The sequence below is a fragment of the Vulpes vulpes genome, chromosome 10 (genome assembly GCF_048418805.1).
Source record: "Vulpes vulpes isolate BD-2025 chromosome 10, VulVul3, whole genome shotgun sequence".
Classification (NCBI taxonomy): Eukaryota; Metazoa; Chordata; class Mammalia; order Carnivora; family Canidae; genus Vulpes; species Vulpes vulpes.
Window position 1 is genome coordinate 20,446,572 of NC_132789.1, and position 20,019 is coordinate 20,466,590.

Sequence of the window (20,019 nt, forward strand, 5' to 3'; positions counted from 1 at the left end):
TATCTCTCTGAACCTCAGTTTTCACATCTATGAACTGGGGATAGTAAAGCTACCCTTCAAAAGGAGGCTGGGCATCAGATGTTTTTGCCTACCCAGCATCCTTCCCCTGGTCCAGTACCAGCACCTTCTCCCATCTTCTGCATTACAACCATGGTCTTCTGTAAGACTGCCGATATGCCCCTCCCCCTAGGGGGCACGTGACTCTGTCATGGCCAATCAGATTCCTTCTCTGGGAACAGAGCCATTTACCCTTTTCTTCTGCAGTGGCCAAGGTAGAAGGATGGCAGCCTGGAGCTGCCTTTGACCATGTCTCCTGTGAGTAGGGGAGCAGGCATGGCTGGATCCAGGTGTTCAGACGATGTCCTTAGAGCTCCACCTCTGTCCATGTCAGGGTTCTGCTCTCTTCCATGCTGGCATACACCGGTTCCGTGCCCATCTCTGAATCAGTCTCTCCAACCTGGCTTTATTGGATGGAAGAACTCATTTATCCATAATACAGGATAGTCAGAGAATTTGCTGAGTGTTATCTCCCAAGGGAAGATTAAGATGCTACTCCCAAAGAAGGGCAGTGGGTCGTGATAAGCTAAAGCAATAGATTGACTTGAGCATCCCTGGCAGGGAGAGTGTGTACATGAGGTGGAAGTGTGAAGAGGCCTTCCCTAGGCCCAGGATTTAGTATAGTAGAAGAGGCACAGGGGTTGGGTGTGTGACAAGAAAGAGGCTGAAGAGAGATGGGATCCAGAAGGGCCTCTTGTGCCCCAAGTAACAGTGAAATCCCCACATCAGTGGGACTGTTTGCATGGAGAGATGAGACAGGTCCCCCCATCCCCACCCCAACACGGGCCACACTTTTATACAAACTCTTCTTGTACATATGGGCACTCACTGAATATTTGATTGGAAAATAAATAATTCTCAAATTCTCCAAGAAAAAAGGAGTTAGAAAGATGGCGGGGTACAAAAGAGAACATGCGCATGTCTATTGAACAATGCAGTATTAGAGCAACAGGTTGGACTCAGAATTGTCCCAGGTACTCTTTTATTTCTTTAAATAAACTCTACATCCAACAAGGGGCTTAAACTCACAACCCGGAGATCAAGAGTCACCTGTTCACTAACTGAGCTGGCTGGGCACCCCTGTCCTGGGCATTCTCCTTTTGAGGAGTCTTGTGAGGTAGGGATTATAATAATAATAAGCTGAAATTCTTTGAATACAATGGACCTACATGGTACTAAGTGCTTTATTTATACACAGCATCTCAAGTTAATTCTGGTCTTTGAGGTAGACCACCATTTTACAGAATACATGGGAGTCCAGAGAGGTGAAGTGATTTGCCTGAGGTGACACAGCAGAGAGGCAGCAGAGGTGAGGTTTGAATGTGGATTTGTAGTGATTTCATACACTCTAAAGTGGGCTATTTTTGCTCCTCCTGGGAAATTTTTATATGCTCATTTCTGGCATGAGGATGATTTTCTCAGTGTCACCAGAGAAGAGGATGATCCTCCCGTGGACCTTGGTCATGTGGGGCCACCCAATCATAGGCAGGAAGCTGGCCAGGACTGCACTGAGGATGGCAATCACATAGCCCCAGCCCAGCTGGCACTGCCCACCGTGGTACACAGAGGAGGCTCCACAGGCTCCCTTGGCAAATGGAGAGGCCAGGCTGATGGGGAAAACCAGCAGACCCACAATGGTGACAGTGGCTGGAGACAACAGGAAGAAACACCAGTGTATTAGTCAAGGGGTTTGGGGCTAACTTCCATCTCAGGATCTACCCACACATCCATCAATCTATTCACTTACATATTGACTTATCTATCCTTTTATCTACCCATTACTCAATTAGTCTTCCACACAGCTGCCAATCTACTCACCCATCCATGCAACCATATTCTAATCCCCTCATCCCTCTATCCACCCTGTCCATTCATTTATCCATCCATCTACCCACCTGCCCACTTCGACACCTGCATCCTGCCCAACTATCCATCCATCCACCCACCCATCCGTCCACCTACTTGACCAACCATCCATCCATCCACACCCACCCATCTATCTAGTCAACCACACATTCATCCACCCACTAAACCACCCATCCATCTATACACTCACTCAACCATCTATCCATCTACTCACCCATCCATTCAGTCATATTCTTATCCTCTCATCTCTTCATCCCTCTGTCCACCTATCCATTCACTTATCCATCTACCCATCTGCCCACTTAGACACCTGTACCCTGCTCAACTATCCATCTACCCACCCATCCATCCATCCATCCATCCATCCACCATCCATCCACCTACTCAACCAATCATCCATCTACTAAACCATCCATCCATCCATCCATCCATCCATCCATCCATCCATCCAACCAACCAACCATCTCTTATACACTAATATAGCCATATATCCATCCATCAGTCCCCACCTACCTATGTCTGTGCATGCATTCATTCATCAAATCTGTTGCAGGTGCTGTGGTAGGCACTAATGATACTAAGGAAATAAACTATAAACCTCCTCACTTTCAAGGCACTCTCAGTACAGGAGACTCACATGACCCTAGTTTTTCTTGCTGCTCTTTAGCCACAATGGTCTACTTACAGTTCCATGAACATGTCTTCCCGACTCATCTCTATGCTTTGGCCCCCAGTGTTCCTATTACCTGAAGTTCCCTTCTATATTTAGTCAATTCCCACTCGCACTTCCAGCCTCAGCTCAAGTGATACCTCCTCCAGGAACCCTTCCTTAACATCCTCCACCTTCTTGGAGTTTTTCCTTGCATCTTGCACTCATCCCTATCTCATCAAATATCCATTGAGTTGTAATTGCCTGATTCACCCATCCCCACCAGACACTGCACAAGCCTAGGAGCACAAGAACTATAGCTCCATCCATTGATTCTACAAATATTTAGTGAGTATCTATTATGTGTGAAGCGCCATGCCAGGTGCTGGTGATGTCAAGGCAGACATGTCCATGCCCTCAAGGAGCTCATGTTGTAGTGGAGATAGATGAACAGGTAAGTAAGTGCTGTGAAAAATACAGAGCAAAGAAGAGGCAGGAGAATCTCAGGAGAGGGGGTCGCTTACCTAGAGGTCATGGAAATCCCACCGAGGCAGTGACATTTGAGTAACATAGAGGAGCAAGACATGTAAGATCTGAGAAAAGAGAAGCCCAGGCAGGGTGGACAAGTGTGGCATATATGGGGAACAGAAAGCAGGCCTTGTGGCTGAAGCATGTTGAGCCTGGCAGAGTAAGAGGTGAGATTGGCAAGTGAGTGAGGGTTTCATAGGGCATGATGAGGAGTGTGGATTTTACTCTTGAGTGTAACAGGAAGTCACTAGCGGGTAGATAAACCAGTTTGAGTGGCTCAACCTGATTTCAATTTTAACAAGACCTGTTTAGCCAGCGTGGCAGACAGACTCTAGGAGGCAAAGGTGGCAGCAGAGAGACATGTGAGGTGGTTATCACTCTAATCCAGGTAAGAGATGGTGAGGGATTAACTGGATGAGGGTTGCAAACAAGCTCTGAGCTAGACCATCCAGAGCCTCAGTGGGAATAGAGGAAAGCAACCCTTCAGGGGAGTTGCAGCCCTGAAATTTCACAGCTCATCAAGTGGAGCATTGGCTAGATTTCAGCATCTCTCAGCCCTCAAAGAGGCCCCTTGTGCAGTACACAACTTGCTCAACTGTGTATGGTAGTCCTGGTAAAGATGATACAAAGTGGATGGATGAGAGAGAAACAAAGGGAGACAGACCATTATACTGGACTGGATTTAGCTAAGGGCAGGAGAGGGTGATGTTAAGTATGCCATTCCCTGCCCCACCATTTCTGGCTTGCTAAAGGACCAGAAAGTCTTTAATCTGAGGATTTATCTCTGAGATCCAATATAAGAGGCCAGACTCTGCTCACAATTTCATTTGTTTGTTCATTCATTCATTCATCCATTCATTTAATCCCCAAACATGTCTGGAATGCATACTGTATGACAGTGGATTTACCTGCAGCTGCCTGCACCCCTGGCATTGGGCCACTGCCCCTTCTGGGACACAGCCTTTTGGGGGCCAGGGCCCAAGCTAGGAGGAGAACTGCATTGAAGGCCAACAAGAGCCATCCTCCAAGGAGAATTGCAGCTGAGACCTGTCAGGAAGAAAGAGTAGGGAGGGTATTGAGCGGGGCAGGTAGGGGCAGGTGTATGTCACTTGTTTATGCCAGCTACTGAGTCCTCAAAACCCCAAGAGGTCTGTGCTATTTATTATCACCATTTTAAGTATAGACAAGCTGAGGTCCAAGGCAATGGAGTCATTTGCCTCAGGACACACAGCCAATTAAGTTGTAAAGCCAGAATGAAGACCCAGATTTACAATCACCATACCCCACCTTTACTGAGTACCTGCTATATGACAGGATCACCAGGAGAAGCACCTTTTTAATTATCGGTTTTAGAGCCTGTATAATCTTCCCTAGAGGTGTTGGGTTGGGAGTCCTGACCCATCGTCCACATTGTTGAATTTGGTAATGTGCATCACAGCAGAGACTGTCAACACCTTAGCTGTGGTTTTCAAACTTAGCAGCACTTAGAGGATGGCCAGGTTGGTGTGTGCAGATTGTACACTGCCCAACTCTTGGAGATGCATTCGAATCCTCATAGATTTGCATATTGGTTACAGGTGTTTTCCAGCAGATGGCAGTATAGTGTGCTGAAGAAGGGGAACATTTTCTTAATTTGTAGTAAGGTACTCTATGGACTTGGAGCTGCCTTCAGAGTCATCTGGGTGTTTGCTAAAACGCAGATAGCCAGACTCCACTGCACACCTACAGAGTCAGAGGCTCAATGTAGGATAGGTGATAGGGACCCGAACATGACTCCCCTCCCTCTCCTGACCCCCCGCCCCCTGGTGGATTTGATCGTGGCCCCAAGGCCCTACCCAGGTCTTACCTTCCAGGCAAAGTCAGGAATATCATCCAGGGACCTGAAGGTCCCACAGCTCTGGTTCCAGCTGTCACCCTGAGGCCAGGAGCAGTAGGTGAGGACGCCAAAGGAGAAGGTGTGGGACTGGAACCACGCAGGAGAGATGAGGCCAAGGGCCGAGATGCAGGCTAGGGAAAGTCCTAGGGCTGCCCACACGCTACCCACCATCAGGGAGCTTCGATGACCTAGCCGTCAACAGGCTAGATTAGTGGTGGAGGCTGCTGGGAATGAGAGAGACAGGAGCTATGCAGGTGTTCTCCAGCCAGAAACCTGGTCCTGTGTTCAGACGCCAGGTCCCCAGCCTCCTTTCAGCCTGGCAATGCAACGGGAGGTGTTGCTATCTGGGGAGAGGGTGGGGCTTTTCCCTAACAAGTTCTGAAAGTAGGATAACCCCAGACCTTAGAATAAATGTTAGTGCTTAAAGGGAATTTGAACACTCCCACTCTGCCTGGGACATTGGCATCACCGGTCCAGGCAAGGCTCCTCTCAGGTTTCCTTCCTTCCTTCCTCTCTTCCTCCCTTCCTCCCTTCCTTTCCTTCCTCCTTTCCTTTCCTTCCTCCCTTCCTTTCCTTCTCCCCTCCTCCCCCCCATCAAGTCTTGCAGTTGATGAGCTGCTTCTTTTTCAAAATCACACACAGATGCTCTGTTTCCAGCAGCCACCCTGCCTGTTAGCCCACTCCTGCCAATCACTGACCACTGTAATTATTTAATTGTATCTTTTTGTTTGGAGGTATTGTTGCAAAATGGGTATCCTTCAGTATATGTGTATTTCTCATTTATGTAAATAACATTATTTCATATGTTGCATTTTGCTTCCTATTTTGGGCACCAGGCATAATGTTTTTAGGGTTGATCCACATTGCTATGTATATACCTATTCTATTTAACTTTGTGCTTCCCAGTGGCAGACCCTAAGACAAGGGTTTGGGTGCAAGGCAGTTTACTTGGGTGGTGGTCCCGTGGAGGAGGAAGTGGGATGGGCTGAGAACGAATGAAGCCAGTTAAATGTGTTATGAAGCCACCCTGTCCCAAGGGAGGTTCTGAGAGATGGGGTACACCTGGCACCTTAGAGTTACCACTCCCCAGGGTGGAGGGAGGTGTGGTCTTTACATACCAATTCCTGCCAGCTATTGGTTGAAGGCTGCCCCCAGCACTGGGTGACAGCACTGTGTGCCTGTGCGTGTGTGTATGCGTGTGTTGGGGGGTGGGTGCGCAAATGGCAAATGTAGCAGATGGAAGCCCGCTGCTGTGTGGAGACATGATGCCGTGGAGGGAGACGGAGCTGGCCCTGACCGGAACTGCCACACCATTGCCTCCAACCGCTGCCTCCACCTGCTGCATGCCATTCCCTCTGCATCTCGCCAGCTCCAGCCCTTTGCCACAGGCAGCTGTGCCATGAACATCTGCATGTGCAGACTTGTGCCAGAACTTTGGGGGGTGTACACTTTGGAACACACTTGCTATCTCAGATGGCATGTCTGTTTCCTCTGAGTGAGAATCCCTGGATGGCTGCACCTATTCTATAGTCTCTGCCTCCATGCTGATGGTACCTGTGGGCCTGCGTGCCCATTCATCTCAGTCTCCTCCCACTTTATAGATGGCAAAGGAGAGGCCCAGAGAGGGGAATAGATGCCCCCAGACTGACTCAGGCAGCAGTGCAGGTAGGTGAGTTGGATGCGGGGTGCCATCCACACACCGTGCCAGGCAATTAAAACACATCATACAGCTCCTATGCTCCTTGACTCTCCGACCACAAGCCCAGAGGGCTGCAATGAGCTCATCTTTGTTGACTGGAGGGGAGCCCACTTGTGTGGCCTGTGTGTCTTCGAGGTGCGGGTGGGTGCTATGACCTCATCTTTGACAAGGGAGGACACTGAAGCTCAGAGAGGTGTGGGCCACTCGACCCAAGGACACTGTTAGTAGGGGTGAGCCAGAGATGCTTGCCCAGACCTCACGAGTCGGCCGCTGTCCTTCTGGAGAGCCTCAGCGTAATAGTTACGCACATAGTTAGTGTGCATCGTCCCCCTGCTGTGGGCCAGGCACTGATCTGGGTGGCTCCTTGGAGAAGTGAGGGGGTTCAATTTCTGGCTCTCATATTTATTGGCTGTGTGACCTTGGGCCAGGCACTTAGCCTCTCTGGGCCTCCAATCCTTCATCTGTAAAACAAGCTTGAGTCTAGTACTTATCTCAGCGGGTGTTGGGAAGATTAAATGAGAAAACGTATAGAAGGTACTTTGTGGAGTGCCTGCACCCAGGAGGTCCTCAATAAATGGTCGTGATGATGCTGGTGGTGCCGGTGATGCTAATGTGATGGCGATCCTGTAGTGGCAGTGACTATTTGCAGTAGTATGAGTATTATCCATAGCTGTTGTCTTGTTGCTCATCCCAGAGGGGATTAGCAGATACTTCAAAGAGATAAAAAAAACAAATGGAGACCCATATTGCTCATGTGACTTGCCCGAGATCTCCTGGCAAATCTGGAGAAAACTGAAATCTGCACCAAGACTCTAGTCCCCAGACTGATAAGCAGAGACACCTTCTCCTTCCCTGATGACATCCCTCCAACTCCTGTTCCCTAGTGTCGGTCCCCTTGGCTTGCTCTCAAAGAGGGAGGGGGCAGGTGGTGGGGGAAGACAGGGAAGGATGGGAAGGGTGTCCATGATGGAGGGAGAGCTGGGAATTGTCCATGAGGGCAGGGATGGTGAGGTGAGGGGGGCACAAACCCCTCCAAGGGGAAGGCAATACCCTGCTTCAACCACTGAGCGCAGACACCCACTATGACACCCTCGGCGACCCCTCTGCCCCTCCTGGGAGGATTGGGCATACCTACCCTTCCCTCCATCTCCTCAGCCCCTCCGACACATTCATCAACAAACAGTTTATGAGCTAGCCTAGCACTGCAAGGGCTTCCATAGAATAACTGTGCTGCAGTTTTCCAGAGGAAGGTTGTGGGATGCCATGGTGCCTCAGATGGTCCTTGGAGAATATTCAGGGTGGCACCTGCACCTGCCTTAAATGTCACTAACATCATAAAGTGCCGAAGTTACTAAGTTTTCAGTTTTCCTTCATTTACTTCTCTTTACATTAAGAAGAAAGTGCCTGTTTGAGGTAATCAGTCTTAAATACCTTTCAAACATGTTAACCTCTCCTTTATTTATTTATTTATTTATTTATTTACTTATTTTTATAAGATTTTATTTAGAGAGCATGCACTCTTGTGAGCAAGGGGAGGGGGAGAGGGGGAGAGGGAGAGAAGGAACCCCAAGCAGACTCCCCACTGAGTGCAGAGTCCCATATGGGGTTCGATCTCATGACCCTGAAATCACGACCTTGAGATCATGACCTGAGTTGAAGCCAGGGGTCAGATGCTCAGCCAACTGAGCCACGCAGGCACCTCCAACCTCCCCCTTTTAAAAATGATGGGGAGTCTTGAATAGGCAACAAAGTCAAGTGAGAATTCGGGAATGTGGCTGGAGTTTTATTTATTTATTTATTTATTTAATTTATTTATTTTTATTTTTTTAGTTTCCTTATATTTATTGTGGTTTTGTTCTATGTTTTGTTGTGATGCTGGTCGTCCAATTAGAAGTGAAATGTATTGGGACGCCTGGGTGGCTCAGCGGTTTAGCGCCTGCCTTCGGCCCAAGTCATGATCCTGGGGTCCTGGGATCAAGTCCCGCATCGGGCTCCCTGCAGGGAGCCTGCTTCTCCCTCTGCTATGTCTCTGCCTCTCTCTGTCTGTGTCTCTATGAATAAATAAATCCTTTAAAAAAAAAGAAGTGAAATGTATTTTAATGAAAAACTGAGTTAATTTAAAGCCCAGTCGTATCTACATAATAATAGAGGTGGCTGGACCAGGAGGCCAAGGGGGAAGGCGGTTAGCTGATAGCCAGCACTGCCAGTTGGTGACCAGAAGTGAGGCCCAGGAAGGCTGAGCCAGCTCACGGGCACCCAGGGTCAAAAGGGGCTGAGCTGCCAACCAAGCCAAGGGCACCCACACAGACTTCCCAGGGCCGGTGCTTTTCAACCTTGGACTTCACTTTGGGACTCTAAGTCTGGCTTAGCACTTTAAACATGGCAGGAGTCTTGGGAAGCTGGCCATTCACTCTACCACTTCCAAGCTGTGTGACCTGGGACAAGTTGCTCCATTGCTCTGGGCCTCAGTTTCTCCACCTGTGAAAGCAGACTGGACATCCCAGAGGAGAGCGGGCATTGGGCTTAATCCTTGAGCAGAGTGATGTAGAAAGACGAAGATGGACCATATCTTCCCCTTCCCAACACTGTGATCTTCAGGAAGTCTCCTTACCTCCTTGGGTAAGGGGCTGGAGTTTATTGAGAAGGTTCAAGGCGATAGAATGCATATGTGTGTCTTACGGGGGTGCAGAGACAAGCCTCAGCAGGTAGGTCAGGTTTATAATGCAGACTTTTTATTCCAAGGATTAGAAAAACCTAGTGGCTGCTAGTCAATAGGTGAAATGCAGCCCCGAGTGGTTGAGGATGAATTTTTTTTTTTCATTCTTACACCAAAATCAGCCTCTCCTGGGGGTTTGGCAGGATCCTGAGGGGTGTAATTCCAGCCAGGAAGCTGGGGAGCCCAGAGCCAACTGAGGCCCATGATTTTGCCTCTCTCTGGCTGCCCCTATGACTCTCCAGACGTTTCTGACCTTGAAAGGGCGTTTTGTTCTCCAGATAATGTGCTCAATGTCACCTGGGAAAATCACGCTGACCGTCCAGGTGCCCAGAAACCTAAATGAGGCATTATAACCTGAAACCACATCCGGGAGGCTCCAATTAGTTGGAATCCACCTAAGGAAAGCTTGAAAGGGACTGAATCTTTTCTCCTCTAGCTCAGCAGTTAACTGTTGATGGCAGTCCACGTTTCTCGAGCACTCACCAGACCCCATTTGAAACACTTGCAGTGCCTTGGTTCATTTAAGCCTCCCAGCCACTCCGTGGCAGGTGCTCTAATCAGAGTCCCCATTTTTGCAGAAGATGAAATGAAGGCTCAGGATGTAAGCGGTAAACCAGAAAGTACGTGATAAAGCAGGCTCTCAGGCTCAGGCAATTGGGCTTCCGACTCTGTGCCCTGAGCCCAAAGGGTTATTAAAACGTTGGTTTAAAAGTCAGATACAGGAATGGCTGGGTGGCTTAGCGGTTGAGCGTTGGCCTTCGGCTCAGGTTGTGATCCCGGGGTTCCGGGATCGAGTCCCACACTGGGCTCCCCACAAGGAGCCTGCTTCTCCCTCCACCTGTGTCTCTGCCTCTGTATGTCTCTCATGAATAAATAAAATATTTTCAAAAAAATACATACGCAGCAGCTTCCTGGGCTGTCCATGGTTAGGCCTGGGACAACCCTCCCACCTGAGCTGGCCAGGGAGCATGCATGGTCCCAGAGTAGCCATAGTTAGCCACGGCAGGCAGAGCGATGGGACTTGGGGACCGAGAGGTGGCTGCTAGGGCCTTGTTATGTCCCCATAGCCACGTCCCTTTCTTTTTCCTGGCTTCCATGTCCTTATCTGTTAACCAAAGGGACTGATCAGTCATTCATTCAATCTACATGTGCCCAGCCCTATGTGACCCTTATGGATACAGCATTGAACAGAACATAGTCCATGCCCTCTAGGAGCTTAGGATTTTATGGGCAAGACAGACAAACAATATGGAACAATATGCCCTGGCCATCCATCCATCCATCCATCCATCCATCCATCCATCCATCCATCTATTCAACAAACATTTATTGAGTATCTGTTACATTCCAGGAGGTGTTCTAGGTGTTGCAGATTTAGCAGTGAGGAAAACAGACAAAACTGCTGTCATCACAGAGTTTATACTCTAGTAGAGGAAAAGTAAGACAGTAAGGATACAAACAAGTTAGTATATAAGATGCCATATGTTAATAACATGTCATAAAGAAAAATGAAAAAGGAAGAGGGATGCTGAATGATTGGAGAGGTCATATTAAGCCATGAGAAGGTGACCTTTGGGCAACAGCTGAAGGAGGAAGCCATATGGATTTGTGGGGGAGGAATGTTCCAGGCAGAGGGAGGTGCAGGTGCAAAGGCCCAGTGGTGAGCATGTGTTTGTCAAGTTTCAGGAAGGAAAGAGCCTGGGGGGCCTGGTTGGCAGTGAAGATCTTTGGCTTTTAATTTCTGAGTGAGATGCAGAGTCTGCAGATAGGCCTGAGCTAGACTGTGATGACCTATCTTGTGTTTTCAAAAGATCACTCTGGGGGCACCTGGGTAGCTCAGTCCGTTAAGGATCCAACTCTTAATTTCAGCTCAGGTCATGATCTCAGGGTTGTGAGATCGGGCCCTTCCTCAGGCTCCATGCTGGGTGTGGAGCCTGCTAGACACTCCCTCCCTCTCTGTCCCTCCCCCATCCCTCTCTCCTTCTCTAAAAAATATAAATCAGCTAAATGAGTAAATCAAATAAAATAAAAAGATCGCTCAGGCTGCTGGATGGAGAACCAGGCAGAGGGAGAAGGAAGGAGAAGGAGTCAGCAACTTTAGTCCATCAGATGAGACACAATCAGATAGATGGGCTGAGAGGGAGGGCAGGGGATTTATCTAACATAAATCCAAAGGAACAGTTTGGATTTATGTTAGATGTCATAGGTCAAGTCAACCGGATTTGCTTATAGATTAGACACAGAGTGTGAGGATGCTTTTTCCCTTGGTCCCTGGGATGGGGGAGCTACCATTGCTGATTTGGGGAAGCTCTGGGAGGAGCAGGTTTGCCAGGAGAGGGAGAGATATCTGAATGTGATGTGGCCTAAGTGAAGTTTCGGATGTGCATTTTGCCAACCCACCAATCAACAGATGCCTGTAGGCACAGCTCCAGGCCAAGGGAAAGCCCAGGGCGATGTTAGGCACAAGCACCGAGGAAGGGCAGGGGGCAGGTGACGTCCAGGCTGAAATCTGATGGGCCAGTTGGGACTGGAGAGGACCTTGACTTGCACCCCTTTCTCTTTCTCCCAGCTCCGCAGCCAGCTAAGCCAGATTTCTGCTTCTTGTCTAGGCTCTGTTACAGATTGGCGTAGGGAATTGGTCTAGGGAAACTATGCGATGTCGTGGCTCAGAGCCTCGGGTTCCCATTGGAATGGGCTGCCTGTGTGGGGGCCCTCCAAATTCATATGTTGAAATCCTAACCCCACCAGGTCATGGTATTAGGAGGTAGGCCTTTGGGAGGTGAGGTCATGAGGGTGGAGCCTCCAGGAATGGGATCAGTGCCCTTATAAGAGAGACCCCGGGGGGTCCCTCACCCCTTCCGCCATGCGAGGACACAGAGAGAAGAAAGCTGTGTATCTTCTAGCAGGTGGACCCTCACCAGACACCAAATCTGCCTGTGTCTTGATCTTGGAATTCCCAGCCTCCAGAACTGGGGGAAATAAACGTTTGTGGTTTATAAGCCACTCAATCTGTGGTGCTTTGTGATAGCCGCCCGCGCAGACTAAGACACCCACCTCACAAAAGCATGGCCATGTTCTAGGCCAATGGGACTTAACTTCGGGAGGTGACACATTCCTTTGAAAATATGATTTAAAACTATAGACGCATTCCCCATGCAGGCTTGCACACACACACACACACACACACACACACACACACACACACACGTTATTTCAGGGGTTCAAAGACTCTCGAAGTTTACTATGGCCATGGCCCCTGGACAATACTTTCTTCTCTCCCCCTTCAGATTCTTCCCTCCAGACTCACCACACTTCAGGTCTGGAGCTCCCAGTGTGGCCTCTTCTGCTCAGGCTCCAGCTTTGGATATAAGTCTATGACCTTGTAAAATGTTTCCTTCCCTTTGAAGGAAGCATTCAGGTTGGTGAATAAAGCCCAGGTGGGTGATAAGCTGGTCGGAGGTGTGCGTGTATGTGTGCGCGTTCCTTCCCAGTTCCTTAAATCAACAGCCTTTCACTCTGGGCTGCTGGATGGGCTGAGCAAAGAGGGAAAAGCCAGCCCCAAATCAGAATGGGGTAACGGTATGGTGTTTCCTGGGTAGGAGGAAGGCATGAATGGGGATTAACCGATCTATGGTTAAACACCAGTTATTGAAATTCTTGGCACCGTGCTCTCCTTTCTGCCTTGGTAATTCCAGTCCAGGGAATTACATATTTCCCTGGGGCATGAGGATCTTCTTTACAGGCTGTGAATTTCCAGAAAGTGGGCACTGAATCTGAAAATCTTTATCCTTAGCATCTGGCACAAGACTTGGCACAGAGTAGGTGCTTGCCTTGTCTTTTGCTGTAAGTGATGGAAGTGCAACTCCAACCGGCACCGGCAGAAATGAGAAATTCATTAACTTACCTAACTAAAAATTCTATGGAACAGCTTCAGGCACAGCTGGATCCAGGTGAACAAGCAGTATCTTCGGGACCTCTCTTTCCTCTCATCTCTCAGTTCTGTTTTCTGCTGGGTTGGCTTCACTCACAGCAGGTTCTCTCACAGTATTGCCTCTGGCTGACCTTCTGAGGCAAAAGGGAAGCAATCCAAGAAAAGAAAGCTTCTCTGCACGTAGTTGCTAGAATGTTATGAGGAACTCTCAAGGGACAAGTCCAGGTCACATGCCCACCCACAAACCAATCATTGTGGCCAGGAAGATGGGATGTTCTGATTGGCCAGACCTAAGTCCTCTGCCCTAGGGCTGGAGGTAGAGCGTGGGGAGCTGGGAATAGGGTAGGCAGGTCACAGGGTTCACCCCACTGGAACTACATGGACTAAGGGCAGTGGATGGGGTGGTTTCCAGGAGGAATAACGAGGTTAGCAGAGGATGGGGGATGGATGTGGGGCAGATGAAAACAAGAGACATCACACTAATGACCTGAAAGCTGCCATAACAAGAGAGCTCGCACTGGTGCTGGAGGAAGCAGGAGGGCCCAAGAAGTTAAGTGCAGGAAACGTGAGGCCTGAGGCTGATGCACAAGTCTCAGCTCTTCCACCTGCACTTAGTGTGACCTTAGGGCAACTCGGCCTCTCTAGACCTCAGTTTCTTTACCTGTAAAATGGGGGCATGTGGCATAGATTATTGCTGGGGACTTTTACACTCCTTCAGTCAACCAATTCTTCATGTTTCTTTCAATCAGTATTTGTTGAGGGGCTTTGGAGTTATTCCAAGCTGGATCTGAATCCCAGTTCTGATGTTTACTCGCGGCATCAGGCTCGACAGATGCACCTTTTCAGGTGTGCTCAGCTCCGTCCTTCCCAGCCACCCAGCTGCACTGGCTGCTCTCCAGCCTTGGCTCACCCCCCCACCCCCCGCCCCACCGCAGGTGGCCCCAGGTCCACAGCTACAGCCCCTGGGCCAGCTCAGCCTGCAGTAACGTGGCCCGAGGGCCGGACCTTGCCTCCCCAGATCCCCAGCTGTCATCCCAGCTGACATGACCAGACCCTTGGCGGCGGGGGCCGAGGGGCTCTGGTGCCTCCTCTTCCAGACTCAGGTAAAGCTCTACCTGAGAAGGAACTGGCTTCTCTCCTGGCTGCGGGGAGACGCAGGTAACACAACCCAGAAGCAAGGAACAGTTGGGACCCAACCGTGACGCACAGCAGACGGGAGCTGGGATGCCAGTAGAGGAAGTTCTTGCCTTTCATCCCTGCGGTACTGCCTGCGGCTTCCCTGGAGATGCCCGAGTGCTGGAACTCCTGGCCGTGTTTCAGGAGAAGCTGTGGCCCACCCAGTAAGGCATGTGCTGTGTTTGCTTGCTTCTCTCCCTGCCTTAGAGTCCCTTTGGGCTGGGATTCCATCCCCAATAAAACATCAGCAAGTAACTTTTGTCTCAGGCTCTGTTTTCTAGGGAACCCAGACTAAGATACTATGGCTGCGTGACCTCAAGCAATTTACTTAACCTCTCTGAGCTTCAGATGCCAAGTGTGTAAAAGGTAGTTAATGAAAGAGAATCTCTTATAGGATGCTTGTGGCACTTAATAAGACAGTGCAGGAGAAGTACTTGGTTCAACAAATGCTAGTTTTCATTAGCATTGTTGCTGGGAGCCGGGTGGTGGATCACGTCATGGGAAACCAGTTCTTCAGCATTGAGTTCCATGGATATTTATTGAGTATCAACTTTGTGCTAGTCTCTGCTCCCAAGGAACTCACAGTCTAGAAAGTAAGGCAGGGAAGTAACTGGGCACAGCAGCGTGTGACTAGTGCTTTAGTGGTGGGGGAAGGACTCAGAGGCTGCAGTATGGTAGTCAGGGATGGTAATCAGAGGTGGCTTCTCAGAGGAGGTGATGTTGACCATCTGAAGGATATGTAGTTGGTACAGATCGGCAGGTGAAGGGTGAAGTTCCAGACAGAGGGCATGGCATGGGCAAAAGCCTGGTGGTAAGGGAAAGCATTTCAAGGAATATACTGGCCCTCACCTTCAAGAAGCAGGGAAATTACAAGACAAACAAAATGGGTAAGTATGTGCAAATGAAAATGCACAAATACGGTCTTTGCCAAGGAGCGTATGGGTTATAGAATGATACTGCTCGATGGTAGCCGTCGCATGTGGCTATTTAGATTTAAATTAATTAAAATTAAATAAAATTTAAAATCAGTTCCTTGGTCCCACTGGCTGCATTTCAAGTGCTCAGGAGTCAACTGTGGCTAATGTTGGACAGTATACATATAAAACGTCTCCATCATTGCAAGAAGTTCTATTGGGTAGAGCTGCCAAATCAGGGCAGACTTCCCGGAGGAGGGGGCAGGTCACAGAGAAGGGGTTCTGGGAAAGGCCCTGGGTGGCATAGTCCTCTATCCCCAGGAAGAAAAAAAGCCAGAGCTGGGAGGTGGAGGTGGGAGTATTGGCTCTGGAAACTACATACAACCTGACACCTCTCTGGCTGGGGTATAATCTCTGGGTGTGTGCTGGCTGGCAGCCTGTCACCTGGATGGGAGGACACAGCAGGGGGAATCCACCGAGGGGCTGAACCAGGAAGTCCTCCCAGGAAGTCCTCCCTCTCGGGAGGCCAGGAGCACTCCGGCAGTTGTATTTTGGCACTTCTGGGATTCCCTCAAAGCTTGAAAGAGGCAGAAGAGCTGATGCTGGATGGGGGCTTGGTGTTCTTGGGGCAAAGATTTGTTCAGAGCTGGGGCTGTGCCTGGGTTTGGGTTTTCTGCAGGTGGTGGCAGGTGGAGGACTGCCTTCTCCCCTCTGGTGTTCCATCCTGGGATAGAGAGGGGATGCCTTAGGAGTACTAGGTGAAGTATTAGGCTGGCTGGGAGCTGAGAATTCGGTTAAACTGAACCCTCAGTCCACACATTGTGAGTAATCGAGATTTGCCCAGGAGATACAGGGAGTTCCCATAAGGTTAGAGAGGAGAGGTGGCAGGTGATAACACTGCCAACTGTTGGGTCATTCATGCATTTAACCCAATATTTATTGCGCGCAATATTTATTGAGTGCCTACTGTGTGCCGAGCCCTGCCCTAAGCACTGGGAGTCAGGAGTGAGCAAAAGAGACAGACAGATGTCTCTGCTTCCAGGAGCTTTAGAGAAGGGAGCAGACAATAAACGATGATTCGCCTTTGCTCCTGGATCAGTACAGCTGTCATGGAAAAGCCATGCGGCAACGAGGGTACTGACAGATTTAAACTTTCAGTTCAACCATGCTCTGCCTCCTACCGCTGGGGGTGGTGGTCCTGTTTAGAGGCCACGGAGTCGGGTCCTATAGATGACTGTTCAAGACATCCAGAAGATAAAGGAGAATATCCTAAGGTGTAAGACTGCATGGAGTGTCTACCTCCCCCTTTCAAGTCAGTTAGGGAGCTTTAGGCTGCTCCTCGGTAAAATGACGGGGGTGGTCGTTCTCATTTCAAAAGGACTCTCGGACAGGTGGAAAGAACAGGGCTACCCTCCCTTACACAGATGCCAACAAACCAAAAGGAGATAAGGCAAGAGAGCTTCCCACCAATTCTGCCGAAGCCACAGTGTGATGTTTTCTCTCTACCTTTTTTGAGGTCTGACTTACAATAAATGTGCATGATTTTAGGTCCTCCAGCTATCCATGCCCGGTGCATTTCCTTAGGAGGCCGTGTCGCCAACGTAATTCGTGCAATTATTTTTTAAATGTCTGTACGTTCCTCAAGAGCCTGGATCGTGCCAGCTGCTTAGCCACTGTGCGCCCAGCACCCAGCATACAGCGGGTGCTTAATAAAGACGTCTGGAATGAAATGAGTGAAAGACAGCAACACAGGCATGTGTGGCTTCCTAGGGCTCTCTTAGTACCCCTGGCCCCGCACCGCGACAGCAGGGTAGCAGCCGCCCCCCGCGGCAGGCACCCCCCCCTCCCCCCACCCGCAGAGCGAGCAGCGGCTCGCCACGCCCGCGCCCCCCGCCCGGGCTGCAGTGCCCCTGCCAGCCGCGAGGGGGCGACAGCGTCCCGCGAAGACCCGCGCCGGCCCCGGGTGCGGCGCCCGCAGCCCGGAGGATTCAAGGGGCGAGTCTTCACCCAGCGCCGCCCGACCCCCGCGGCCCCCGGCTCTCCCGGTCATCCCCGCCGAGGCCCGGCGCTCGTCCTGGGGACGCGGGCCGGGACCTCGAGCACGCCCCGAGTCCCGCAGCGCTTCCGGGGGGGGCGTCCCCGCCCCGCTCGCGACCTCTGACCCGGCCGATCGGCCCCAGGCCGGGGAGCCCGCGGGCACTCGCGGGCGGGCGGGCCGCGCTCCGCCCCCCGCCCCCCGCCCCGGGGCCCTCCGCGCAGGCGCCGCCGCCGCGGTTCCCATGGCGACGGGGGCGCGTCCCCGCCCGAGGCCCCGCCCCCAGCAGGCTAGGCTGCGCGGGGCCGCGGCGGCGCGGGCAGGTGCCGCGGGCTGCGGGCAGGTGGCGGCGCGGCGCGGGCAGGCGGCGGCGGCTGCGGGGTAGGTTGTGCGGCGGCCGCCGGCTGTGGGGCGGGCTGTGTGCCCCCGGGTGCCCGGGCCCCGAGGGGCTGCGGGGGCGGCGGAGGGCGACGGCCGCCAAGTTTCTGCTCGGCTGAGGCCCCGGAGAAAAGTTGGCAAAGTTGTCCGGGGAAGAGGTGGGGACCCGGTGGGTCTCCCGGGCTCTGTGCCTGCGTGGAGGGGGATCCCGGTCTGGGAGCCAGGGCGTCTGCCTCCCGAGACTCGGGAGCGGATCCCAGGAGTGCATCGGGCGCCGGCGGCCTGAGGTCCCGTTGGATCTCCCGCCTGGGGTGGCGGGGTCGGTGGCTGCAGACCCGGAGCTCCTGGACCCTCCGTCACCGCTACGCTCGTCCGAGAGGAGATCCGGTGGCCGGGAGCGGGGATGGCCGGAGATCCGGGACCCAGCCCGGAGCGGCCAGGATCTGGGCGTCCGTGCAGCTCGGAGGCCGGAGGTGGGCGCTGGGGAGCGGAGGTGCCCGGCGAGGCGGAGCCGCGGGCGAGAGGGTCCTGGGGCGGCGGGGGCGGGGGCCGCGGGGGAGCGAGCGGCGCGGGGGGCGCGGGGGCGGGGGGGCGGGGCGGGGGGCGCGGGGGCTCCGGGCGCGCCCTCCCCGCGGGGCCTGCGCTCCCCTCCGCGCGCCTTCCCGGGGCTGAGGCGCCCTGCTGGGATCAAGGCTCGGTCCCCCTGCCGCGGGCCGACCGGGGGGCGCTCATCCCGGGGCGGCGCCCTCGGGGGGCAGTGGCCCGCGACCCCCGCCCGCGCCGCGGCCCGTCCACCGCCTGCCGGCGCACCCCCCCCGCCCCCCCCGGCGCCGGGGCCCGCGCCCTGGAGCCCGCTCGGCCCCGCAGCGGGTGTGTGACCTCGGCCGCCGCCCCGGGTGGCCTGCGCTTCCTGCCGGCCGCGGCTGAACTTTCTCTGGCCGGGAGCAGCCATTACCTTCTGGAAGGGAAAGGGCTGTCTGTACCTGTTGCACCAGCCGAGAGCTGTTTTCCTTGCAGCTTCTTTGTGACCTTGGGCGCGACACTTAACCGGAGTCCAGTCTCCTCGCAAGGCGAAGTTGGGTGGGATTGGGGGCTCCGAGTTCTCCCGCTTCCGAGTGGCTGCAGGAGTAATGGGTGTGATAGGTAAGAAGCAGGTGGGGGCTCTGTGAATGCTGGGGGGCCCTCATCCTGTGGCCCCTTCTTTGCCATCCCCTGCACTTCCCTTTCGGTATCCCCGGGGAAGCCCCTGAAAGGGGACTGGCCGCCTTTTTAAACTGCAGGATTAGAGAGATATTTAACTCGATCTTTCCTCCCAAGGGGTTTATTGCCCCTCCGATCCTCCTTGCAGAGAGAAGCTCTGGGGTTTGGCTAATCAGTAACCAGGGCATTTGGACAAGCTTTCTCCCTTGGCTCTGCTTTCCTTTTCCTAATCCACGGAGGCTCCTGGACAAACATGCATTCTCCTCTAGATGCTGGCATCCCATCCCTGGGACAGTTCCCAGGGGAGTTGTGCAGCAGGCACCAGCCCGGTCTCGGTCTCGGGGATGCTAGGGGGAATCCTTTTTAAAGGATTTGTATGCCTGACAAGGGTGCAGTTCCCTGAGAGAAGTGCAGGAGTCCTCACCGTGTCTGGGCACCGGTTTCAGCTGGGCTCAGGAGCAGGTTCCTTCAACCGCTGTGTGTATTGAGCACCTACTATGCGGCAGACACATGTAGGATCTGTCCTCCTGGCGTTACATGCTAGTGCTCCACTGAGTCAGCTGTGCTGATTCTTGATGTTGGGGTCGCAACCCTCACCCCAGATTCTGAGGGTGGAGGACGCCCACCCCCACGTGGAGGTCGGGGGTGGGGGTGGGGGTGGGGGGCTCTTATTCAAGGCTGACCTTGACAGGAGGATGGAACAGCCCACTGTCTGGCACTGGGCTTATCTTCCCTCATGGCATCTCCAGAATACATCTCTGACCAATTCAGAAAAAGAACCCCTGAGGAATATTTTAAATGTGCTTCATTCATTCATCGATACATGCACGCGTGCCGTGTGATAAATATTTCAAGACGTTGTGTCAAAGGGGAGGCTAGCAGTCGCAACGCCGAGGGGTAAAGCCTTGTGAAAGGAGGCAGTTGTTAGAGGGGAGAGCTCTGATAATGGACAGAGGGGGTGATGCCTCCCTTCTGGCAAGGGGTTAGGGTGGGG

At 52.3% G+C, this 20,019-nt stretch overlaps 2 protein-coding genes across 14 annotated transcripts in view; one reads left to right on the forward strand and one right to left on the reverse strand.

Moving 5' to 3' along the window:
• Positions 1–1,223: 1,223 nt before the first annotated feature.
• LHFPL7 (LHFPL tetraspan subfamily member 7) lies at positions 1,224–19,352 on the reverse strand. 10 transcript variants are annotated; one of them, XM_072725220.1, is made up of 7 exons: positions 18,809–19,340; positions 16,940–17,131; positions 13,296–15,303; positions 12,699–12,790; positions 4,947–5,197; positions 4,009–4,147; positions 1,224–1,704 (listed from the first exon to the last, which is right to left on the reverse strand). In XM_072725220.1, the coding sequence occupies exons 5-7, from the start codon at positions 5,145–5,147 to the stop codon at positions 1,442–1,444; spliced, it is 603 nt and encodes a 200-aa protein (XP_072581321.1). In that variant the 5' UTR covers positions 5,148–5,197; positions 12,699–12,790; positions 13,296–15,303; positions 16,940–17,131; positions 18,809–19,340; the 3' UTR covers positions 1,224–1,441. The 10 variants fall into 10 exon arrangements, 8 of the variants coding, with proteins under 8 accessions (XP_072581321.1, XP_072581320.1, XP_072581315.1 ...); XM_072725219.1 differs by having other exon boundaries at positions 12,699–13,983; XM_072725214.1 differs by having other exon boundaries at positions 12,699–15,303.
• KIAA1671 (KIAA1671 ortholog) overlaps positions 17,736–20,019 on the forward strand; it is a 201,523-nt gene continuing 199,239 nt past the window's right edge. Inside the window, exon 1 of one of the 4 annotated variants that reach the window (XM_072725194.1) lies at positions 17,736–17,828. The gene's annotated coding sequence lies outside the window, so the exon portion shown is untranslated. Of the gene's footprint in view, positions 17,829–18,107; positions 18,299–20,019 lie in introns of those variants that run through there. The other 3 variants (XM_072725193.1, XM_026002955.2, XM_026002954.2) reach the window with 3 other exon arrangements.

Excerpts from the sequence above, each read along its gene's own strand:
- LHFPL7 (XM_072725221.1), bottom strand. The coding sequence starts at position 5,147 with ATGGTGGGTAGCGTGTGGGCAGCCCTAGGACTTTCCCTAGCCTGCATC. Across the intron at positions 4,148-4,946 it reads TTCCTGACTTTGCCTGGAAG|GTCTCAGCTGCAATTCTCCT; the intron begins GTAAGACCTGGG and ends TCTTCCTGACAG. Across the intron at positions 1,705-4,008 it reads AGGGGTGCAGGCAGCTGCAG|CCACTGTCACCATTGTGGGT; the intron begins GTAAATCCACTG and ends TGTTGTCTCCAG.